We start from the raw sequence: 25,807 nt of genomic DNA, 5'->3' as shown, positions 1-25,807 counted from the left end.
GAACGAAATCACACGAAATCGAGCGGTCGAATTTCAAAAATCGGCCCCCTGGTGTTATTTTATACATCATAATGTCGTGGAATTTTAACGTTTAAAATAACACATTTGAAAAAGTAGTCGATAAAGCAATCAAACACCGACAGATTATGAATATGTTGTAACATGGCATCACTATTTTTGATCTCACATAGACAATTTACGCACACACTTGCATTTCCTTTTTGGTCGCTCTTTTGAAGATTGACAGTTGTTCTTGTCTATTCTAATTCTATGCATACGACTGAAATAGATAAATCTGCGATTTATGCGCTTTAGTTTCAGTCATAGAATTAGAATAGACAAGAACAACTGTCAATCTTCAAAAGTGCGACCAAAAATGAAATGCAAGTGTGTGCGTAACTTGTCTATGTGAGATCAAAAATAGTGATGTCATGTTATAACATATTAATAATCTGTCGGTGTTTGATTGCTTTATCGACTACTTTTTCAAATGTGTTATTTTAAACGTTAAAATTCTACGACAATATGATGTATAAAATAACACCAGACTGCGTGTGCTATCAAAATCGTTACAGCCTTATCTTAGTCTAACTCTGTGTTGGAAAGTGAAGTTTAAATTTACTGCTAAACATCTGCACCTTCAAAAAGGTATAGCAATCATTATTTGAAGGCGGTTATAAAGGTTAATATCTTAATTGGGAGAATCAACTTTTTCTTGTCACTCGTTGCCATGGTTACGTTCCCCTGGCTCACTCTTTAAAACCTGATTTTTAGGCATTTAAATTCTCCAAACACGCTTTATTGTGAAACTTATAAACCCTTTCCATTGAGGGTCGTCTACCAAGCGTGTCAGAAGAAGGTGGTGGACAATGTCTTCTAATCTAACAAACTATGCTACTATTGTGTCTTGGGTGACCGGACAGAATAACAACAAGAAATAGTTGATCCACCCAATTATGTCTTGTGAAGAAATGATTACATAGGTAGCTATTAATATACCGACAAGTTATCGATACTGTCATCTGAACATTTTGTCAAGCCCTAGCGTAAAGTAACAGTTTATGTTTTTACACAAAATATTTTAAATTATTGAGTAATATGATAAAATATTAGCACACAAAGGAAGAAAAACTTATAATCAACTGTATAAACCGGCTTCTTACACTTTTTATTTTATTTAATTTGACAAAATATCGTTAAGAAAATTTCGTTAGGAATATCATTATTCCTCTGAAATGAATATTTGCTAGGTTTATTTGGCCCCGTGACACTGAAATCCGGTACACTACAAGACACTATCTTCATTGTATTAGTTTATCAAATAGTTTTCTTCCGAATTTGTGTATATTTTTCAAATTGAAAATTACGGTGATACGCTCTTGGCCGTCCGCGGCCGTCGTCAAACTCAAAAATGGTCACGTTTTCTCATTTGTAGTCTCACTCTTTCGCACTCATGCGATGTTCATATACGTGATGGCTTCCCTTTCGCACACTTCAGCTGTCTGTCAAGCGCGAGCGCGACAATGACAGGTCTGTGGTTTCAGTTGAATTCAGTACTTTTACTTAGAAAGTATTTTCTCGAAAACAATAAATACTTATGTAGTCTGTATAAAATACATTTTGATTATACAACCTGTCAATGTGTCAAATGATTGTAAAATTTGTAACCTAGAAACCCTTGTTTACCAAATTAACCAAAACCTTATTTACTGATAATTTCTTCTCAAGCATCTAAAAATATTTCTCATAATATAAGATAACTATGTAATAAATACACAAATAACAGCAAAAAATACACTGGTTTACTCGCTCGTAACATCCAGTTTAGCAGTGAATTTACGATGGGCGGCATTTTTTATCAGTAAACATGACAAGGTACAAATTGCACATCGAATTATCGTTCTACTTAATTAACTTAAACACCTTACTATGAATGATTGAAAAACCGGCACGAAAAAAAGGACTTTCCTGCTCTTAACCTCATTGTCGGTCGATTCACTGACAGCCTTTATTCATTTCCGTTGCAACGTTTTATTTTTTTGCATTGAACCGTAAAAGGAGAATCCGTTACCGGCGCCAATCGATGTCTCCGTTTAACGGTGTATTATGTAATGCTAATACGAGAAAAAACATTTAAAAATTTAAGTAATACTAATGTCTTCGTGACATTGTATAATTCGAATGCCCATATCGAATCGATTTGAGTTCCCCTCCGAACTTGGGCCCCTTTCGTGCTCGCCCTATCCCAATACTACTATAATCCCTACCTATCTACCTGTTTCTATAAGCAAAGCGTGCTTGAGTACCAAGATTTAGTTGAAAGTAATCGGAATATGTCCTCTCTAGTAGTGTTGAGTCGCTCACTCGTGAGGCACCTCATTTGTACCACTCATTTTGTTAATTTGTCGCAGTACTTCGTACCGCAAAAATGTCTTACTTCACTCCTCTATTCATTTTACTTGATTCTAAAATTATCTTTCTCCTAAAAGTTCTATTCTTAACCTCCAGAATTGCACTCCAATTAAATGTTACTATTTATTTATTTATAAAGGAAGTGATGAATACATAAATATGTATATACATTAAATATTTTTGTCGCCGTTGGAATTAATGGAATAGTCGACGCTGAAAATATGCTAGTACCTCACCTCATTTGAAGTAAGACATTGTAACACCTCATTTTAGAAAATGAGGTACTCATACAAACTCATTTTAAATTGATGTCCTACCCATCACTACTCTCTAGCCTACATTTTTGCAAGATTTTTCTTCATTCACGCTTCAGTAGTACATATCAGTAAATGGAACATGCAAATTGCTCGTTCGGCCTCACACCCGCATGCTACATTCATGATCTTTAGCAAGTAAACCATTTTCGCTTTGTTACTACGAAATAAGGTTCAAAAATGTATAAATGATTATGACTGTGACTGTAACTGTAATAATCGCGATATTCGCCTATTAACTGTCACATTTAAACTTTCTCGTCACAAATACAAGTACCGAATTTTAAGTGTCTAATAACTAGACAAACGTACTAGTCTCGAAGCATCTATAGTCAGGCTAATTAGTATTTACTCGTTATTCTCGTTAAGCTGATGAGTAGGTCGAATTGTCAAATCGTTAATGAGTAAATAACTGTCGCATTGAGGTTACCAAGGGAAAGTAAACGCATTTTTTGCGATACATGTCGGTGAATGTGAATAATATTTTTAGCCGATCGTTATCGTACGGTGGCCAATATCTGTCCTGCAAACATTTATAGAACTTCAGGCCCAGTTCGAAAACTTAATGCTTCATTTTAAATACATAATTTTAAATAGGTAGTTACTTACATAATTAACGTTAACTTTTTCTTTGCAGATTCGTAACTCATTCCAAAGGCAGCATGTCTAAAACAGAGAAGTCATTTCCGAGAAACTTCACAGGTAAGTCTTTTCGACTATAGATTACTTAAACCACCCATAAACTTGTCAGAGCTAACTGGTAATCGATTTATGATACTATTAGGAAATATAAGTAATGTTTTAAATAATTGACAATGGCTAGACTTACCAGTGACGGCAGTGACGGTTGGCTTTAGTGACGTATGGCAGACATGTTGGCATTCAGCCACGTGCCTGGTTAAAAATAGCGTGCGAATCTGCTCGGTGTAATCGCACTTCCGGCGCTGTTATCCGTTAGAAAATCGCAAATTTATGTCCAGTGATGTAATTTTAAACGTTTGAAAGGTTTCTTAGTCTAATTACTTCGTTTAAGAATTTAAATAACATCGTTTTAGCGTATTAACTCTGTAAATAACTATTTACAGGCTACACCGCGTTTCTTTACACAATTTATTAAGTAGGTATATAAATGATTTCTAATTAATCAATTTATCAAATAAACTTGATTTATAATTTCAACGCAAATCGTGCACAAAGCTATTGGTAGCTACTTATTATGTACATTATTTTTTTATAGGATTTACGTTAACTATTCTCACTGCAAGGCATAAATATAGTACGGCCCTTCTGAGGTGAACTTTTCGCTTCAAACCTTAATCTTTCAAACAAAGGCCATTGTCTCTATTATCGCAAAACCGCTAGCTCCAGACTTAGCACGTGCCAGTACAACATTCATATTGAAAAACAACCGGTATCGTCATAGTATTAAGGTTGAAATTTAATGTCACTGATATTCTAGATATTACGTTTTGGTAGTGTAGGACGATAGACCGCCCCGAAGCGATACGGCACTCATATTATTTTGATACTTAGTGTGGTGTTAAAAATGAAACACGGTTATTTATGATAAAGCGTTGTATATTTGTTATATAACAAAATCTAAGGTAACAATGTAAATTTAACATTAATAAGTTTAACATAGGTATAATCAACATTTTTCCGTGTAGGTATACAGTGTGTAAATCCAATACGGGCGAATGTTTAAACGGTGGTTAGCATAGGACCTAAAAAGTATATTGAGATAGATTTTACTTAGAAATGCATTGAAAATTATAACCATACAAAATAATTCGGCCCGCAATGTAATACACCACACACGTTACGGGATACGAGCTTTTTAAAGTAACTGTCAACGCTTGTTGGCAGTTACTATGAAAAGCTCGTATCTCGTAATGTCATTATCATCTTGTTTCTTAATGTTTACAGTACATTGCTGCTTGGTACATGTGGAAAAAATTAATCACGGGGTCATAATTAAGTGTAACTTAAAAAAACATCTTAATTAATGATAAGACGGGTAAATTCTATATCTGGTTTAATTTATTGCCCGTATTTGACTTACACACTGTATAAACAGTTATACGTACTACTAGATAAAATCGTGTCATAAAAAATCAGATATAATCAATTTCTTTCTTATAATAAAATTATAAACCTTCAATAATCAAAAATAATATATTACAAGTGAAAATGATTTTTGTTGCAAATAAAGTTGGGATAGCAAGAAAAAGACAGCTAAATTAGTCGTTATTCAACTCTCTCAGTCGCACAGAAAATCCAAACAGTATGCAATCATAATCCAGGGTCACGTAAGCAGGTCGTAAAGTTTTTAACAATATCGGGCAGAGTACTTATATAAATAACACGAAGCACACGGTTACGATATTAGAAACCGACTAAAGCCTCATTTAGGGTCGCTAAATGATAAAATAATGTGCCCCACTTCTCATGCACACGGATCTTGCACACCGCTCTTCTCATAAACCTATTGTATTTAGGTATGCAAAACAATAGTGGTCAGGTCGCAAATCCTTATCAGTGTTTTTATTGTCACTATGCGTCGGCATCATGTCAGAGGTGCTAATTTCACAGTATTTTAAAGATAGGAAAAAATAACAATGCTTGCAGCTGCATCTTTGTAAATTATTACATTTACCACCGCAAGCTAATAATTTAAATAAAACAATATAATAAATAACCACGTTTCATTTTTAACACCACACTAAGTATCAAAATAATATGAGTGCCATATCGCTTCGGGGCGGTCTATCGTCCTACACTACCAAAACGTAATATCTAGAATATCAGTGACATTAAATTTGAACCTTAATACTATGACGATACCGGTTGTTTTTCAATATGAATGTTGTACTGGCACGTGCTAAGTCTGGAGCTAGCGGTTTTGCGATAATAGAGACAATGGCCTTTGTTTCAAAGATTAAGGTTTGAAGCGAAAAGTTCACCTCAGAAGGGCCGTACTATACATAATTATTGATTAGTTACGGCTTACTAGCGAGTGCTTTGCATAATTGGTTATGTACAATTGTACACAAAACTGCGTAATTTAATTACCACCACACCTAGTCTAGTTTTAACGTTTTTATTAATTTCATGATAATTCTCTATATTCAACCGAATAAGTTTCATTATTAGTTTATTATATCTTTGTACTAAATACGATATAAGCATATAAGTTATCGTATTATGAGTACATTAACGAATATTAAATATAAATTAAGTAGTATAATTAAATAAATAATTTCAAGTATCAAAATGTTTTTAGCGTCACACTAGCAGTGTAACATTAGTAGGTATAGGTATATGACAGTTAGAGAGTGCGAAAATCATGTCACTTTTTTCTTTGACATCCGATCAAGAAACCCCATAGAAAGTGGCTAAACCAGATATCAAATCCTTACGCTAAGTAAATTAAAAACATGACAGTTTTTTTGCATCGTGAATGAGGTTAGCTTACACGCTTCATTCGGTGGCAGATTGTTTATCGCCGCAAAAAATGCAAAACCAGTCTGCTCGTTAGTAATTAGAAGGGCTGTCACTGTCAGTAAGATTGAAAATGTGTTTGTAAATTTATCCCCCTTAACATCTTATAAAACAAAGTCCCCTACCGTGTTTTCCTGTCTTTATGTTCGTGATAAACTCAAAAACGACTGAACAGATTTTCATGCGGTTTTCACCTATCAATAGAGTGATTGTTGAGGAAGGTTGAGGTGTATAATTTGTTAAGGTTTACCCGTGCGAAGCTGGGGCGGGTCCCTAGTTCAGTAATAAAATCTAGCAACATTTTACGTACCTCTGTTAAATCTTGTTTATTTCTAACAAACAGAAATGTCAAAATGTAACGACAAACGATTATCAACGATTTGTTAGATTTGACAAACGTTTATGAATAAAGCCATACGATTGTATAGAATTATAGATACACTTTAATGACGGTATTTAAACACCTGTCAATTCTAACATTCCATTGATAATTATCCTTATCCGTAATTTTATGAATAATGGGATATGTCCTTCGGTACGTCGTCGGTGTTGTCGCATTTTTTTCCCTTCATGAACATAGCATTATCGCTCGAATTTGCAGGAGTTTACAGTTTACCGTTAGAGAGGCAGGTAACGAAATTTCGATTTTCGTGTTGGTAGGCTCTCAGGCTATAACTATTTGTCAATTAAATTTAGCCAGTTATATCAAAACGCCGTGTATTATTTATTTCCCAATTAAACGTATAGACCGTTGACACCCACGCAACCTGACAGCTTGTCTCATTATTACCCCATAAAGCTGGAGAAAGTAATCCACAATTGCAATTCAGATTTCTATGCAATCGAGCGGCTGTGTATAGATTGCTTAAGCTCATTGAACATTTTGGGGCAATATTGGTAAAATTAGTGTGTGTATGTATTAGCTATTGCAACATAGATGTTTATTCAATTCAATTAAATTCAATTATTTATTTAAATCGAATCCATAATTGATCCATAATAATTGTTAGTACTTACAACAAATCTTATAATTAATTCAGTTCTGAACTGAACTCAGAATTCATAGGGCTATGTCGACTAGGGCTTGCAAATATTCGAAACTTTCAGATATTCGAATATTCGACTTTTTCTGACGACGTATTCGAATATTATAAAAAATAAGAAAAGGAACGAGAAATCGGTTTATTATCGTTTTATTCAAAAGCTTTTTTCACATATTGCTAAAACTAAGGATATTTGGCAGAAATCCACTTAATTGACTTGATTTTATCATCCTACTATTTATAAGATGCCCACATTTATAAAAACAAGTAAAACGCCAAAATTAGACGTATTGAATATTTCTAGATAAAACTTATTATAAATGCGTCGTTGCGTGAAATAATATAACTTTAACCATCCAAACCAAACACCTAGGTATGTAAGATATTTTTTTTTGTAGGTAATTATTTTCCGATTTAAATTAACTTGTAATCACTCAGAGGCCTGTAAAAAGGCCTTTAATTTCATTGTATTTTGAATCTTTATTGACTTTATTTGTTTTGGCAAGTTATTATTCCTAATGGTCGGCTAATTATATAATATTGGAATATTTAAGGGAAAAAGTTAGTTGAGTACTGGGTGGATTATTCGTCAGCTAAAGGTGCATGGTTAGATTACCAAGTTGGGCAGGTTTGGTATGATTAAATTTGAGAATTGCGATAAGTGGCAAGGTTTAGACTTCAAAAATTCGCTTAACGTACGCTTGTACTGAATAAACAGAATGACCCTTTAACTTAAAACTTACGCACCGTAAAAATAACATACTTTTTGATTTTGTTTTCTTTTAAATTGAGTTAGGTTTCACTGTATTCACGAAGTCTATCGAGAGGAATACAGTAAAAATATGATTTCCTTCGTTCCTCATTCATTGTAAATACTCGTAAAACACACAGAAACTGTAACTACAGCGGACGACATAGATTTTTTTTATAGTAATAAAAAATATTCGAATATTCGAAACCTGAGCGGCCGAATATTCGAATATCAAAACAGGTCGAATATTCGACAAATTCGAATATTCGAATTGCAAGCCCTAATGTCGACTAAATAACACTTGCGCAGTCTGTGATATTAAAATCGCTACCGACATAGCTTCGTCTAACTCTACAGGCGTATCTAACGCCCCTTATTTTAAGACTGACATGTATTTGGCTAGCCTAAAATGGATCTATTTTCCGGGCTGTAAATTATTTTGCGTACTATAAAATGAATTAAACTGAAATATTGCTCTCCTAAGTTTTTTTTGGTTTCTTACTGAGCCCTGGGTGCCTAGCCAAGATGCCAATCTTTTGCTCTGTAGCGAACGATTAGTGCGACAGAGACAGTTGTGTTTCCTTTGCATTATTTAAAAGACTTAAAATACTTACATTGCCATGTTTGTATATATACGAAATGGCCAATTTTGTAAATACAAACCACAACCTGTTTAGTAAGTTTAAAAGTGTTCGCCTACAAAACAAACTAAAGTCTATGCAAAAAGTACCAAGTAAAACGGCATTTTTACAAAAAAGCATTCTTGGAATGGCTCACAAAATATATAACAAGTTACCGGCGAATATAATAGCATGTAAGGACAAGGATAATGTTTTTAAAAGAAACCTAAAAGCTTTTCTTACCGAGAAAGCATACTACTCTATAACAGAATTTTTGACTGATTTGTAAATTAAAATGTATTGACACTGAATCCTGACCACTATTATCACATAATATTAAGATTATTTATATTAAGATTTACTGCATGAGATAACCCTGTTTTGAGTTTTGACTATTATTGTTTATCTGTGATAATTATGATTAGAGTGTGTATTTTTATTGAATTTGTATGCCAATAGGCACGACATAGTGATACTGAAACATTTATTTAACATCTTGTAACTTACCTATGTTGAACAAATAAAATCTTTGAATCTTTGAATCTTTTTAATCTTTACGGAGCGTAAACGATTGGCATCTTGACTACGCACCCTGAACTCCAAGTACTCCGAAATCTAAACATTTGAAGCAAAATCTCCCAAAAAGATCATTAGTTCGGGAATACCGACATTCTGTGATAGTGCCAATAAGTACCAATTATATTTAGCGAACTATGCCAAGAATGTTTACGCGCAATAGAATCATAATAGAACCACAAGAACATAATTTACTGCGCACACGTTGAACTATTCTTCCAGTTCATGAGCACGAGTGTAGTATTGGTTTTACTTCTGTAATCTAATCTGATCCTAGTATACTATACTTAGCTGTACGGTCACCATGAGTTGACACTTGACGTTTACGACTGCGTGAACTCGATCGCAGTCCATTTCGCTCGCAAGGTTATCTTGGTGCGATCGAGAGGGAAAGCGAGTTTAAGCACTTACTAGCATAAAAATATCAAATGCCAACTCATGCTACGGCTACAGGTTAGACTTAGAATGTAATGCTGGAAGTAGGTACTTCTTCAAAGATTTCTAGAATATACCGTGAAACAATGTCGAAACGTCTTGTCTATAGATTTTTTATTCTAATCAGCAGATTGATAAATTGCGGTCCGTGTTGTGTGCGTTTAATGAAAAGTAACATTTTGTCCTTACATTATAAAAATAAAAAGAAAGTGTGGCCAAATCATAAGTCACGCACAATGTCTCAATGTCTCAAATGTCACAGACGAGGGCCGAAAGTCACGAAAAATGTGACTTTTGTGACCATCTGGCAACACTGATTGCGGTGAATTGTGTAGCTTATGAAGGAACCTTATTTAATGACATGACTCCAAAATCTCAATCTTTATTGATTCAACCCAAGTATCAAGACTGTTTAATCCTTCCCAAACGTCAGAATTAATTCCGATATTTAGGATTTAGCGAATCAAATGCCAATTTCATGAGGTTACACTTACAGGATAATAAACAACCTTGTCCTCAGAACGTGTCGCTTACATATAAAATTTGTATGTGTGCGTCAGTTACATTTACATATTATGTTTTATATGTGTATATGTACACATTGAGCCGGCATGAGTAAGGAAATGGTTAATAAATCCCTGGCATGTCATTTATGCATTGATGCAATAGTTCCATGACCCGCGCTGAGTTATTTCAATTGTAAATGACAGGTATACAGAAGTGGTCCTCAAGGATAGTAGGTAGGTACCCGTTGTACTATGTATGACAAATTAAATGTAATTTTAATCTCGTTTTTTGTGTATCAGTGGCTGTTGCTACCAGATAAAATAACAAAAAAACAATCGATAAAATAAAATATGCCTATAAAAGATTACTCTATAAAATGCTAAGGCTACTTTCAATGTTACGACCATTACGATCGATACAAGAACTGTGGGATACATTTTTTATCAATGATTTGCAAACTGAAAAGCCGATGGTAATTATAATAAAATTCGGCACTATGTTGTAATGCAATTTACATAGGTAATCATCTCTCATCCGCGACGATCCTTTTATGATCCGTGTTTATTGAACCAATTGTATGCCTTTAAGTCACTACTATCCGTCTTTATTGAACCAATTTTATGTACTATCCGGTTTTATTGAACCAATTTGCCTGTCGTAAGCGGATGCTCAAGACTTGTTAGTCCTAGCAATTTATCAAATGGCTTGTAGCATTATGATACCAATATAAAAGATAGATGTAGGTATGCTAATATGAAGTCAGCGACAGGGCTGCCAGATCGTAGAATTGGATACGAAATTCGTATAATGGAATTTTTTTCGTGTCTAGTACGTATAGGTGGTCAATCGGTATAATTGGATACGAAGAAAAACACCGATGTCAAACTACTGACAATACTTCAAACACAGTGTGTCAATACTGTTATATACAATTGAATGGAACCGTACGTCAACGTCAGGGCTATAATTGCAAAAATCGAAGATAGCAAATTGCGGGCGTCCCTCTCCGTCACTATTATTACGCCTTCATAGGAGTAAAAGAGAAAGACCCCCGCAATTTGCGAATTTAGGCCTTTGCAGTAAGACCCCAGTTTTTCAAAATATCGATTTAATATTAACCGATTTTTTTTTAATTGTGTTCTCGTACAATCCAATCGAATTTCGTATAATTGTAGTCACTGGATCGTATAATCAAAAATTATGTACTGGCAGCCCTGTTCAGCGACGAAATATACAGACGAAACTCTCAATACATTGTATGATTTGGAAAAACTATCCATATGATATGACCACAGACCAGTTTTCTGTGGATATGACTGAATCCTTTTCGCACATATTATTAAAAGTTATCTCTTCTCCATAGATGTACCCCGCTCGTAGCTTTGAATATTACCCAATACACAATTTTCTGCTATTAAAAAAAGGAGTGAATGGTCAATAAAAAAATTGATTGGCTAAGATAAACGACTTGCTCGCCTTTGACTTCCTTAAGAACTGGTCGGAAACAGCGCTAAATCTGGAGTTTAGGAGAACCAGGGGCTCTCCCCTGGAAAAGGCCAAGGCTCGAAAGGCCTCTGCGTTTGACTTTTCCTGAGAACAACTGTTGCCATCCAATTCACCATGCGAACTATTCCTCTTTTATTACCATTGGGCAATAAATTATTGCGATTATGACTGACTTTATTTATCTGTTCTTTACGTTATCTATGGATTAGCCTGTACACACATCTTAACAGCTAACGGTAGAGCCGGTTCCACGGGTTGTTGGACGAACTATGGTTTTCTAAAAATAGGGATCATGTTTTTCAAGCGGTGATACGTGACGTCAGTAGATTAGGAAATTCTGTTCTATTATTATCATTATGACGACAGTCTACTATGCAACGTAATGCAAATAACGGAAGTGGATTTCATAATTTATTATAATGAGTCGTCTCAGTCAGTCCCCTTTATGTACTGACTGAAATGGTAATGGTAATCTGGCATAAGACAAGATGACCATCGTACATGGACAAACACCAAAAGAAAACAAAAAAACCGGCCAAGTGCGAGTCGGACTCGCGCACGGAGGGTTCCGCACCATCAACAAAAAATAGAGCAAAACAAGCAAAAAAACGGTCACCCATCCAATTACTGACCCCGCCCGACGTTGCTTAACTTCGGTCAAAAATCACGTTTGTTGTATGGGAGCCCCACTTAAATCTTTATTTTATTCTGTTTTTAGTGTTTGTTGTTATAGCGGCAACAGATATACATCATCTGTGAAAATTTCAACTGTCTAGCTATCACGGTTCGTGAGATACTGCCTGGTGACAGACGGACGGACGGACGGACGGACGGACAGACAGACAGACAGACGGACGGACGGACGGACAGCGGAGTCTTAGTAATAGGGTCCCGTTTTTACCCTTTGGGTACGGAACCCTAAAAACCGGCCAAGAGCTGTTCGGACTCGCCCACCGAGGGTTCCGTACTTTTTAATAAGTACTTGTTGTTTGTTACAGCGGCAACAGAAACACATCATCTGTGAAAATTTCAACTGTATAGCTATCACGGTTCATGAGATACAGCTTGGTGACCGATAGACAGACGGATAGAGGAGTCTTAGTAAAAGGGTCCCGTTTTTACCCTTTGGGTACGGAACCCTAAAAATTATCACCTCATGACAGATTCTACGAAAAGTCACGTAACTATTTCCATATTTCGATTGGCGTTCTCTGTCAACGATTGTCATGGCTCCCCTATTAACTAATTCTTTACATTCATTCCACAGACAATCCAACCTCTATAGACATAGCATAGTCGCGCTACCCCCTCTGCCACACATACGGTAGCGTTACTCCATCTTCGAGTCAATCCCGTGCCGTGAATCACGGCCCGTGATTGGTCCGCGTCTTTGAACGGACCAATCACGGCACGGGATTCGCTCACCTCGTCCCCCCGCACCCCCGTATTTTTAGCAGCATCGGTTTCATGAAAGAATTGGCCTAAGCTCAGTCTAGAGGTTGGATTGTCAGTGCATTCATTCATTTATTCATCCTAATTACTAACAAAGAAGCCAAGTTAAGTTAAGTGGTTTATAAAATATATTAGTGGTTATTAAATAGAAAAAATAAGGTTTGCCCACAGGGTTTACCAATGGCCAGAAGCACGTTGCTGTTTGCCCATATCTTGTCTGTACGCGGTTAATTGCACTGGAGAGGCTAACGGTGGATTTTGTGCTATGCGCTAACTCATTGCACTTCGCTTTGTCGGTACTTTTACTGCTTTTAGTGGTTTTGGCACATTTAAGTGCGAATACATTTGTGACCACTGGCCACGGACGAGCGCGGTATGATATTGAATTTTGTAAGCGTGTACCTACAAATTACAATAACGTCTTGCATAATGAAACCCGCATGATAACTAATAGGTCACACTCACTAAGATACGTCAAAGTACATATTATCACAAGTTTCAAAACTGGAACTGTCCTATCGATAACTCTAAAATCCGGAGTTTAAATTTCCTGGTAATCAGTTATTTTCCAATCAATTTTAGAACGTGTACACGCGTCATGTAGGTACCTATCTGTTACGTATTGTTGACTCGTTCACTTATCGTTGTGGGCTCGTCTGCTGCGTAACTCGGGGGTAAACATACCAGTTTTCGGCCATTTATCCGACTTGCTCACTTACGCCTTAAATTTCATCCTAATGCTGTTCACCTACAGTGTTTATTTTTTTATTATAGCATCCTATGATAGTCTAGTTTATTAAAATGACATGTATGTGGACAAATACCTTGTTAATAAATTATAAAAAAATATTATTTCCAAAACTAGTAAAAACACCGGTTATCGGCCATCTGGTTCAGTTTTCGGCCTTCTGAGCACCATTTATCGGCCGCCTAATTTAGCGCCGAAAAATGGGTCGTATCATTGAGGACGTAGGGTTGATTGTTGTTTGAAAGAAAAACAATTGATTAATTCAATATAAACGGTTTATTTCTTTATATTAGCTTTCCCTACACACCAGCAGGGGGTAACAGGATGGAAAGAAGAAAAAGACAAATAGTATGTCCCTTGTTACTTATTATAACTTCCTAAGACTTCTTTCCTGACACTGTCAGCAGTTTTGCATAGTAGGCACTGGTACGGTTGAATAGCTGCTTGGCTATATGATAAATAATTAAGATTTGTACATTTTAGGTGATACCATCGAATGCATTGATCACAGCCTATATTCTTTTCTCCCTCTTCCTCAGTCTCACTTATGAGGTCACAATCGCAAGATCCACACTTTATATGGGATAGCGTTTCTTCTTTCTTTTTCTTTGTAACATTTCTTTTCTTTCTTTGTGGTTGTTCTTTCTTTTTCTGCTCCCTTTCAAGTTTTCTTTTTTTTATTTGGTTTTCTTTATCTTGCTTTTCTTTTTCTTTTCTTTCATAATGATCTTGCCAGGCTTTTGATGATATAGCACTGGGAAGATGGTCCGATGTACGACCGGGTTTTGTTTTGTTAAGGACAACAGGGAATTTGAGGTGTTTTTCGAATGGATCCACTTCATTGTTGGTGGCTGGGGCGATTATAATATTTTCCAATATTTGAATCGAGGGTTTTTGGATTTGGATTCCATCCGTACCGTAGCAATTTTCAATTGGTATTGGAGCTAGAGTGTCACCTTGATTGTCAATGTCCGAGGCGATTTCAATCGGAATATCAATAATATCTCCATGTATTTCCGACAAATTTAGTTCGTTGAAAATTGATATGTCGTTTAGCGAAACATATGAACCGATCTCTGGAAACTGCATCGGGGTTGACGCAGATTCCAGAGTCGGTCGGTTCATAGGTGTATCATCTGTCGGTTTCACCACTTCAACCATTTGTGGACTCGGACAGGGCTCAGGTTGGGCGACTTGGGCGGAGGTTGAATTTCGAGGAGTCTTGCTTAGTTCGAAAGACTTCGACTGTCGTACTGTTGAACTCGACAACGACGTTCTCGGTGTCTTAGATTTAGACCGTCTGGAAGAATTTGACAAGGAGGTTCTTGGTGTCTTTGATCTCCGTTTTTGCAAATATGTCTCCTTAGTGCGCTCAAGTTCCCGTAAAATAAGGTTGGGGTTTATTCCCATCTTAGTAAGGTTCTGTTCCATAAGGTAAAAAACTTGTTGTGCTATGTCGAAATGCCTTTCAGTAAGACGTTTTTCTGCTTTGGTGTTATCAGCAGCAGCAATTCGCATCTGCGCGTCCCTTACACATTTAGAGAAGTCGACCTGTTCGACATCAAAAGGGTACAAACCGCATTTACGGAACCCGTTCTTGATGGACTGTGCCATGTCTATGTTTAGCGTTTCATTGAAAACGCTGCAGAAGTTTGTTTTTGTTACACATTTGTTGACGTTCGACGCCTGCCATTTTCTTACGGTACGCTTCCACTCTTGTTTCAGTGGCTTGAAAACACTTACATCCGCTGGCTGCAAGATGTGAGTTGTGTTCGGCGGCAAAGCGTATAAGATGATTCCATTGTCTTCGCAGAACTGGCTGAGGGGCATAGACATGTGTGACTTATGACCGTCAACAATGAACAATACCGGCTTTTTAATGTTTTTTTTAATGAGCCAGTCGTTGAACCCGTTAGAAATGTACTCATAAAAGACATCTGCCCTCATCCACCCACTCTCCGATTTACCTAAGATCCAATCAGGTGGCATGTTTTTGGCTATCTTCGGTGGTGGTTTTACGTAAGGAAACACAACTAATGGTGGGCAGATTTCCCCAGAGGCAGAAATGACCATAAGCACAGTTAGATTTTCTTTTTCGTTTCCCTTCTTTACAACGTATACGTTTTTATGGCCTTTTGGGGCGAGAACTTTCCCCGATTTTGGAGCCAGCGCCACTCCAGTTTCATCGGCGTTCAGGATACGGTTCGGATCATTTAAAATGTCTAAAGCATTTTTTTCTGCCAAGAAATCATGTAAATCAGCGAACCATTTCCGAATAGAACATTCCTTAATTGCTTCTCTCGCCTTATTTATTGCTTCAGGCTCTCGAATAGCTATGCTAGGATGGCGTTTCAAAAAATTATGGTACCACCGAATGCCTGGTTTACCTCCGGGAAACCGTTGGCTTATGCCGAGATCTTTGGCTAGGTCAGCCACTGTGTCCAGGAGGTCGCATTTATTAACTGGAATTCCACACTTTGCCATCTTGATTATCCAGTCAACTATTTTTTTTTCCCCTTCGAAGCCAAATATAGGGTCTGGACCAACTTTTACATTATGTTCGGCAACACGACCAGCAAGCCTGTCTTGTACAGTGGCTCTTGGAACCCCATATAATCGGCATGCTTCTCTAATACTCCTGATATCACCACGAATATCTGAAAGAGCCTTAGTAAGAGACTCCTCTGTATATTTAAACCTTCTAAATCGTTCTTTCTTTTTTTCTTTCTTTTTTTCTGTCGTAATCGGTGCCATCTGTAAAAAAAAGACAAGCAAACTTCCAACACCATGCATCCAAACCATAATAAATTAAGGTATTAGCCTTTTTTTCTCAAGAGAATGAAATACCCTTCTCCTTCAGTAAATATGAAAAATCTTTAATTTTACAGAAATAATGAAACAGCATTAATTTAAATCTCCATCAACACCTACTGCCGGAAATAGGTTATATTTTTACCAATTATCGGCAGTCTTTTATTTGGTGGCTGTAAACAGGTTTGACGTTTACTAGTTATCGGCCGCATTTGATTACCTACGGCCGTAAACAGGATTATTTTTTACTTGTTATCGGCCGTCTATTATATCCTACGGCCGGGAACAGGTTCCATAATTACCAGTTGTCGGCCGTCATTTTACACCTATGGCCGAAAAAACATTAAATTTTAACTAATTCTCGGCCGCTAAAAAGTAGATGTTTCAAATGTTCGTATATTTAAAATTGTACGGTATACTGACGGCCGGAATCTGGTTACAAAGTCACAAAGATCATGTTATTTACAAATATAATGCTCTCTATGCTAATGATAATAAGGTGTTCGCAATATAAACAAAAATAATGCACACATTTAAATTTGGTTTTCGGCCACCCGGCCGTAAACTAGATTTTGATGTAAATCGTCAACGTGTTCACCGGCCACCAAAAATATCGTAAGTTATGTTAGTTTGATGAGGTTTAGCAATTAAATATTAATTTTTTATATGTTATATACACACCAACCAAAAATAAACACCAAATAACCAATAAAAACATTATAAAACTCACCTTTGAAAGTCACTGCACTTGATTTTTTTTTTGCTAATTTTCGCACGCGTCCACACAGCAAATTTTGAAATGGCGACTGAGGCTTTGATTCGCCGTTGACAAGGTCAAACTTGCTACTTATGAATCGTGAAGTTCGGTCGGTTGATATGGCGCGAAATTTGAAACGCATTGACGTTTTATAAAGCTATTATTTAAAAAAATGTGCAAAGCGGCCGAAAAGCGGTAGTGGCCGGGAAACCGGTATGTTTACCCTAGTTTGGCCAAGATTAGAGTTACATTGTAAGATTGAAATTTATTTTATTTTTACAAACTTTTTTAATTTAACTTGAAAAGTTTGTTAATGTTCGGGTCAAATCTTGCAAACTAAATTAGACTCGCTTCCCATTATTTGATTGAGGTCACCTGCACAATATTTTGGTGTGTCGGAGTTGATCTGATGATGGGTGTGGCCATGGAAACTCTGTGATAAAACAACGCAACCAAATTTTTTAAAGTCAGTTCTTCCTTGATAATATACATATTATTATCAATATAACTTGATATAAGTAGCCTTACAATTACGATTACATATACCTACTTATTTTACATAGATATATCTCTATATATAAACGTGAAAGACCTGACTGACGACTTAAATCAACGCACAGCCCAAATCGCTGGGACTAGAAAGTCCAAAATTTGGCAAGTAGGTTCCTTATAATGTCTAGGGGTCCACTAAGAAAGGATTTTTCATAATTCATCCCCTATAGTTTGTATGGGTAAAATATACTAATCCACGGGTACGAAGTCGCGGGCAACAGCTAGTCCCAATATAAATTCATTCATTTCATAGTTTTCGTACTCTAGCCAAGCGTTTTTGTCCTATTGTCAGGTAACTCTACTCTCCAGTAGTATTTTTAGTTTATTACGTGCTTTGTTGATTCGCTTCTTGCCAACTTTTTCGCAAATTTCAGCATAGACTACAATAATTGAAGACGAATGTTGTCTTGTAACCTTGATGGTAAAAATATATGTAGGTAGTGCGAAACATCATTCTTAAGAGCCAACAGGAGTGGTCATTTCTCCATACAAACGTACTCGACTGTTTCCTCCGTGGGTTTTGAAGCTAGAGCAATGATTTCTTCAACACAGATTAATATTGTCAATATCTGTGTCGGACCGTTTTGCTTTTTTTGATATTTTTGTTTTTTAAGGCGCTAGAGCCCTTCAAAAATGGGCAAAATTACCTAATTGACTATGCCGCAATGAGAGGCGTGCTTTTCAAAACTGACATCAATTAGTCAAAAAAGCAAAACGGTCCGACACAGATAATGTCATAATCATTTAGATTTCCAAATTTGGTTACGATTGGTTAAGACGAAACAGGAGCTGAGATTTAAATATTTTAGGTAAATGTACCCGTCTCGCTAACGGAAGCGGCTCCTTAAACTAGTGCGATAAGGACAAGGCGAAAAATCCTGCGTTAAAATCTCAAAAATCGAGGTTTCTTACTCGACTGTTTCCTCCTCCAAAACTTAAGCAACCGTAACCAAATTTGGAAATCTAAATGATTATGAAATTATCTGTGTCGGACCGTTTTGCTTTTTTGGCTAATTGATATCAGTTTTGAATACCACGCCTCTCATTGCGGCATAGTCAATTAGGCCATTTTTGAAGGGCTCTAGCGCCTTAAAAAACAAAAATATCAAAAAAAGCAAAACGGTCCGACACAGATATTGACAATATTAATCTGTGTTGAAAAAATCATTGCTCTAGCTTCAAAACCTACGGAGGAAACAGTCGAGTACGTTTGTATGGAGAAATGACCACTCCTGTTGGCTCTTAAGTTTTGGAGGAGGAAACAGTCGAGTACGAAACCTCGATTTTTGATATTTTTACGCATGATTTTTCGCCTTGTCCTTATCGCACTAGTTTTAGGAGCCGCTTCCGTTAGCGAGACGGGTATATTTACCTAAAATATTTAAATCTTAGCTCCTGTTGGCTCTTAAATACGACTGTTGTTAAATATTTTTTAAGTGATAAAAAAATGATAGAAAAAAACCGGCCAAGTGCGAGTCGGACTCGCGCACGGAGGGTTCCGCACCATCAACAAAAAATAGAGCAAAACAAGCAAAAAAACAAGCAAAAAACGGTCACCCATCCAAGTACTGACCCCGCCCGACGTTGCTTAACTTCGGTCAAAAATCACGTTTGTTGTATGGGAGCCCCACTTAAATCTTTATTTTATTCTGTTTTTAGTATTTGTTGTTATAGCGGCAACAGAAATACATCATCTGTAAAAATTTCAACTGTCTAGCTATCACGGTTCGTGAGATACAGCCTGGTGACAGACGGACGGACGGACGGACGGGCAGCGGAGTCTTAGTAATAGGGTGCCGTTTTTACCCTTTGGGTACGGAACCCTAAAAATCACCGCCTTGGGTGAGTAGAAATCGAACTCACGGCCTCCGGGTTACCGGCCCATTCTACCAAATGAATTGTAAAATCAATAAAACTCTCCATACGCTTGACATTTACATACTGCACCGACTCGTCCTTGTATCACATATTAAAATTAGTCTCCAGAGACATATAACCTAAAAAGACCACGCAAAAGCACACAAGCTTCGCTTGATTATGAACGTCCTTTGCAGACGTCATTTCATACAATTTAATTAGTTTTTGCAACGTTCAATAAATTGAGAGTTATAAGAGTTGTGTGAAGTGGGGCTGGGCGGGTCACGTCTGCCGCATGCATCCAGATAGGTGGGCTAGTATAGCCACCAAGTGGATACCGCAAAAAAAGCGCGGACGTGGCAGGCCCAGACAGAGATGGCGGGACGACATAGACGCCTTCATCAGTAACTGGCCGGAAATAGCACAACAACGGGAGCTAATAAAAAAAAAAGAGTTGTGTAGGTACTTTTTCTCGCTACATGCATTTCTTTAGTTATTTGAAATAGTCTGATTCCTGAGAGCATTAATAAAAAATCGTGGTGTGTAAGCTTTGCTCATCGATAAATACTACCCTAGTAACGTTGCAAAAGTTAGCAATACCCGAATTACAACGGATATACGACGCTGCACTGCTCTGACTCTCTGTTTAGTATATTATTAGTGATACTTGAGTTTTTCATAACATTCGAACGTCTAACAAAATTCAACTACATACAACCAAACGCTTAACTGCGGAGCCGTGTTGCATTTACGCGTTACGATTCAGCCTTCAGTAATAACCATGTTTGGGCATCCAAATGAAAACACATGTGGTATCTACAATCTACATTGTATTTAAATACATATGTCTGTGGCCATCACCCTTATCGTATCATTCGTATTCGTAACCGGTATCTTGCATAATTCACATACGATTATTTTCCAAACCTGTTCCAAACAGTGAATAACTATTCCCACGATTATTTAGTCAAGACGAAAGCAGTTTGGTATGGATGTTTACAAAATATCTAAAATATGTCACGTAGGTTTCAGTCTTAGTATTTCGATTTAGTTTTAGTGTATTGCGGTGTCATCGATGTTAATGTTATAGTTTGAAATTTGAAAACCTGTAAGTGTAAGGCCTGAGTGGACGCTCGAGTTGGGCGTGCAGCGGGGCGGGGCGTGCGGCGTGCATGTTAAACAAATGAAAACGTATAGGAGCGGCCTTAGTGCACGCTGCTCAAATTACTCCTGGCCCCGACACCACGCTGCACGCCCCGTCTAACGCTCCGCTTCGAGCGTCTACTCAGGCCTTATACACCTGTAACCTTACCTGTAAGTCCGCTACTATACGCTTGCATTTGTTTAACATGCACGCCGCACGCCCCGCCCCGCTGCACGCGCAACTCGAGCGTCCACTCAGGCCTTACACTTACACAAGACATGAATTCATTGCTCGACTTTTTATTACCCAAGCACTACAGTATAAAATCGAATTAATCTAGTAGGCGTGTTCCGATTTTTATAACAGGTTATGAATTAGATCTGTATTAGTTATGGATCTGATCTGTGTCAAAAGTTACATTTTAAGTACTTATCAAAGATAATATATTAATCACTACAACATCTAAGACTAGCCAAACGCGAAATTAGGCGAAACTTTTGTACTATATTCTGTGACGTCATCCAAAAGAGTGTCATGGGTTTGAAGTTATGAAGACATTTATCTCTTTCGCTATTATAACTAACAACTGTAATAGTGGAGTCAATATAAAGTTAAAGTTACATTAATTGCACAATCAAATGTTTCTACACGGGTGAATTATATATCATATTGAATACCCGGCTGCGAATTAACAACTTGATATCTGTTCCCGTTTTTGAGAAATAACATTTATTTTATTTTATATTTTATACTACCTAAACAGTAATTTCACACTAGAGATTTTTTGAAGAATGGGCTATGAAGCTTACACGACTACACGGTCAGAATTTCTCCCGACAATAATATTAATTATAGATTTAATGAAAAAAACAATAACTTTGTAAGTTTTTCATGACCGAGAATATCCCACACTGAGAGAAAAGTTTACTATTGTGGTTAATAGTATTTGTTTCGATCATGTTTAATTTATCTGCCTGAGGAACTGCTATATTCGCAGAATAGCAGCATGATATTGGAAACAAACAGCAAATAATGTTCTACACAATTAATGGACACTTCTAGTTTTTTGACAGTAACTGTACAAGTTATTGAAGAATAACATACTTATTTTTCTCGCAATTATTAAATCAATTTCCAGCATAAAAAGTCAATGAAGTATGCTGTATTTCCAGGCTTCCACAGAGGCCAAGTCAAACTTTGTTTAAGATGTCAAAAAGATATCATTTTGTTATCATTCGCCCAACCGTCTCGCTCGCACCAATACATATTTCATCTAGTACGAGTGAAATGCACGCGCGAATGATATAAAATGACATCTTTTATAACAAAGTTCGAATTAGCATCAAGGTGTATTAGGAAAATATACCTTATGACTTATGGCATTGCGTTAAGGTTTAATAATTCAATGCATAAAGTGTCTGTGTTTATGTGAAAAATGATAGGTGTCAATTTTTATATCTATTCACAAAACGTTTAGAATACAGGATGCACAGTCAGATATAAATAGACCCTTGAAGTCTTACAACTATCTATGATACTGGATCTCAAGCTTATTTGGTTAGTAAGTACCGTCCACCAAGTTATACTTCGAATAGCCACCCGGACAAATTCCAAAGCTAATTTCGAATTTTATAATTTGACAATTCACGAGAAGAGTAACGTAACGTCAAAGGATATGTTTGTCCCTTTTCAACGATCCTGTCATCCGATGCTTGAGTAGAGTGAAACTAAAAGAAGCAAATGTCAGCAATTCGTAACGCTTAGTTTTTGTTACCGTTAGCGCATCGCGACATGAGAACTAGTATGAGCCTGGCCCTCGATTACGTATAATTGCAAGGAAACTTGGGATCAAGTTATCTTAGTCAATTTAGAGCAGTTGGAATTCAACTCATTGTGAAATTTTTGAACGTTTTCAAATAATTTGTTGGATTAAGTAGTAAAAGTGTTACAGTGTGTTATATATTTGTGATCTACTCACAAGGCCCTTTCATTTGGTACCCCACATGGTATGTTTAAAAGAAAAATGGTAAAAACTTTGCGTCATAGCAACTACCCTCACCACTTTCGCGCTTGTCATCTCATATATTTGTGTTCAGGATGTTATACTGAATGCACTGATACCAAATATACTCATATCCGAGACGACATGAGCGTAAATTTTTCTAGAAGACTTTTCGAGAAAAGGCCAGGCTACAATATCTTTACAGGTTGATTGATACTGAGTGTATTAACACCATGTTCACCCATATCCAAGACGATATGAACGAAAAGTAACCTAAAGCCACCCTACCAACATTTTCGTAACAATGAGAGATTATTTCTTGGAAATAATGTTGTAATATAAACTCCTTGTAGAGCACCTACCTGCGAAGAGATCGTGCTGTCAAAGTTGTTAATGATTTAATATAATATTGTTAATTAACTAAAGTTTTATTAATGCATCATTTCATTTTATACACCGCGGGATTTAATAACCCGAAAGATTTAAATCACGTATTTTTGACGACAGTACGAGTAAATAATGTTATATCAACATGGGTCCAATTATATATTTTAATTAAACTACTATTTCAGTACAAATTAAATCATATTAATTTACCGCTTCTTTGTGAACAAACCTTTATTCAGAGAGTGAGCGAGTTTAATTAATCTCAAGTAGAGAAACAGAGAGCGAGCATGACATTTCATGAATCACTCCGATATCATACGATGCACGGCGAATGCAGTGACATGTATTCCATGACAAGAAGTGTCAAGTTATGTCTAGGATCATGTTTACGTTGAAATTATTTCAATTGATTGGCACCTCAAAATACCACAAATTGTATCAAAACTTTATTAATTACTACAACAGTAGGTATAGTGCAGTTATTATTGTTGAAACTTTGCGATAAAATCTTTTCCTTTGAGTGAGGTAACCAAAGCCATTAACCATGATTATATCCGAAAGAAATCATGCCTCTTATTGTTTTAACTCATACTACAGCTGGAAAGGGATGATTACTTGAATGACCTTTTGTTAAAATATCGATCATGCTTATCAGTACGTATTTTAAATTCTCGGTGTTGATTTATACTGAGTAAAGTAAAATAAACAACTATGTTAAACAATTACGCTTTTTTATTAATTTAATGAATTAGGTTTTCGAAGTGTGTACCACCGTTTTCAGCACAAAGATTTAATTTTAAACGGATTTCATTATTTAGGTTTACAAAAGTGTTCTTTATTTCTTCGGAAGCCGTTCGAATTTTTATTAATAATTCTTCTCCAGAGTTCACTGGTGTTGAGTATTCCTTCCTTATCTTTCAGAGTTCCCCATAGAAAAAAACCAATGGCGTTAAGTCGGGTGACCGGGCGGGCCAGGTTAGGACGTTGCTTCCACGGCCAATCCACCTCTCAGGGTATTGTTCGTCTAGCCAATTTACGAACTTCTAGGCTGAAGTGGGTCCGTCGTGCCGGAAGCACATAGTTCTTCGGGTTTCCAAATCCGTACACAAAGTGAATATCCGCTAAATGAATTTTATTTATTACAGTCAATCAAATTTAAAGATGTTATCTTGCGCATATCTTGTGTGACATATGAAATATGTCATTTTATTGACATCAATTTCGTCATTTTCGTCAAACTATCAGCCAGTTATCGTAAAGGTAAATAGTTTGTACTCTCGTGATTGAGAACAGAACAAAATTTTGGTAGTGAAACCTTTTTGTAGGATATCAAACTTAATTAAGTGACACTGGCTAATAACCATGTATAGTTAGTGCGTCTGCGTGTAAAATTAGTTGGTGGCTACGTCACGCATAAGGGTGTGTTAGAATTGAGATTTTTTTACTTGTGATTTGTTTTAAATAATTAATATCTCTTAAATTAAGGGTTTTTGGACTATGTGTTATATAACTTTATATACTCTAATTAGGCTCTAAAATCGTTGGTTTAAATCTTTCGGGTTATTAAATCCCGCGGTGTATATAACCCTATTACCCTTTGAATGACCTTTTTCACGTTTTCTACAGCAATGCAGTCGACTGCAGCAATTTTGAAGCGCGACATTGCTACCGACTGCATTACTGTGGTAAATGTCAAAATCGAAGTTCCTGTCTGGATTTTGGCGTCAATTAAAAATAAATAATCAAAGGAGGTCATCGATCAAATGGGCCGGAGGACAAGCCATCGTTAACTGGTAGAGAATGCCTTATGGCATTAAGTCCGCCTCTTGTACTATAAGGTTTTTCTTTTGTGCAATAAAGATTAACCACTTTATTCATAAACTTTACGGGCCTGATTTAGTTCAATTATGTTTATCCCTTACTTACAAATACATAAGTTAAAGTGACAGATAAGGACAAACGATTATTACTATTATTAGCTAATTGAGGTTTGTAGCGCGTTTATGAATAACGGGGGTTAAAGAAATAAAATAAATACAGATGATGACAGTAATTATATACGCATTTTATTACGGAAAAAGATTTAATATTGGGTGTAAATGAAACGGGAATTGGAAATATAAAATAAAATGATATTATATTATTCATTTCCGTAAGTCAAACCATCATCTTTATTAGCATTGACATAACGCTCAACTTCGCACAAACCGTATGGTTTTTCACTAAGGAGTGATATATTCTCTTTACGCTAAACTTTATGGTGGGTAGACAAGTCTGTATACTTGTTTGGAACTAACTGCCACAGTCTGTCATAGCCATGTCATAGCCTCATAGCTGACATATGTGACGTATAGGAGATACCGCAATGAATGCATGCATTGCGCGTTTTATAGGAGCTTGGCCTGAGGTGTGTTAAGTAAGCGCGCAACGCA

The 25,807-nt window shown here is 36.5% G+C and overlaps 1 protein-coding gene across 1 annotated transcript in view; it reads left to right on the top strand.

Moving 5' to 3' along the window:
• Positions 1–3,351: 3,351 nt before the first annotated feature.
• LOC134654368 (sialin) overlaps positions 3,352–25,807 on the top strand; it is a 76,006-nt gene continuing 53,550 nt past the window's right edge. Inside the window, exon 1 of the mRNA XM_063509832.1 lies at positions 3,352–3,428. Coding sequence (XP_063365902.1) covers positions 3,389–3,428 — 40 coding nt within the window. The 5' untranslated portion in view covers positions 3,352–3,388. The remainder of the gene's footprint in view (positions 3,429–25,807) is intronic.

The sequence above is a fragment of the Cydia amplana genome, chromosome 14, assembly GCF_948474715.1.
Source record: "Cydia amplana chromosome 14, ilCydAmpl1.1, whole genome shotgun sequence".
NCBI lineage: Eukaryota > Metazoa > Arthropoda > Insecta > Lepidoptera > Tortricidae > Cydia > Cydia amplana.
This window is presented reverse-complemented; position numbering and strand designations above follow the sequence as displayed.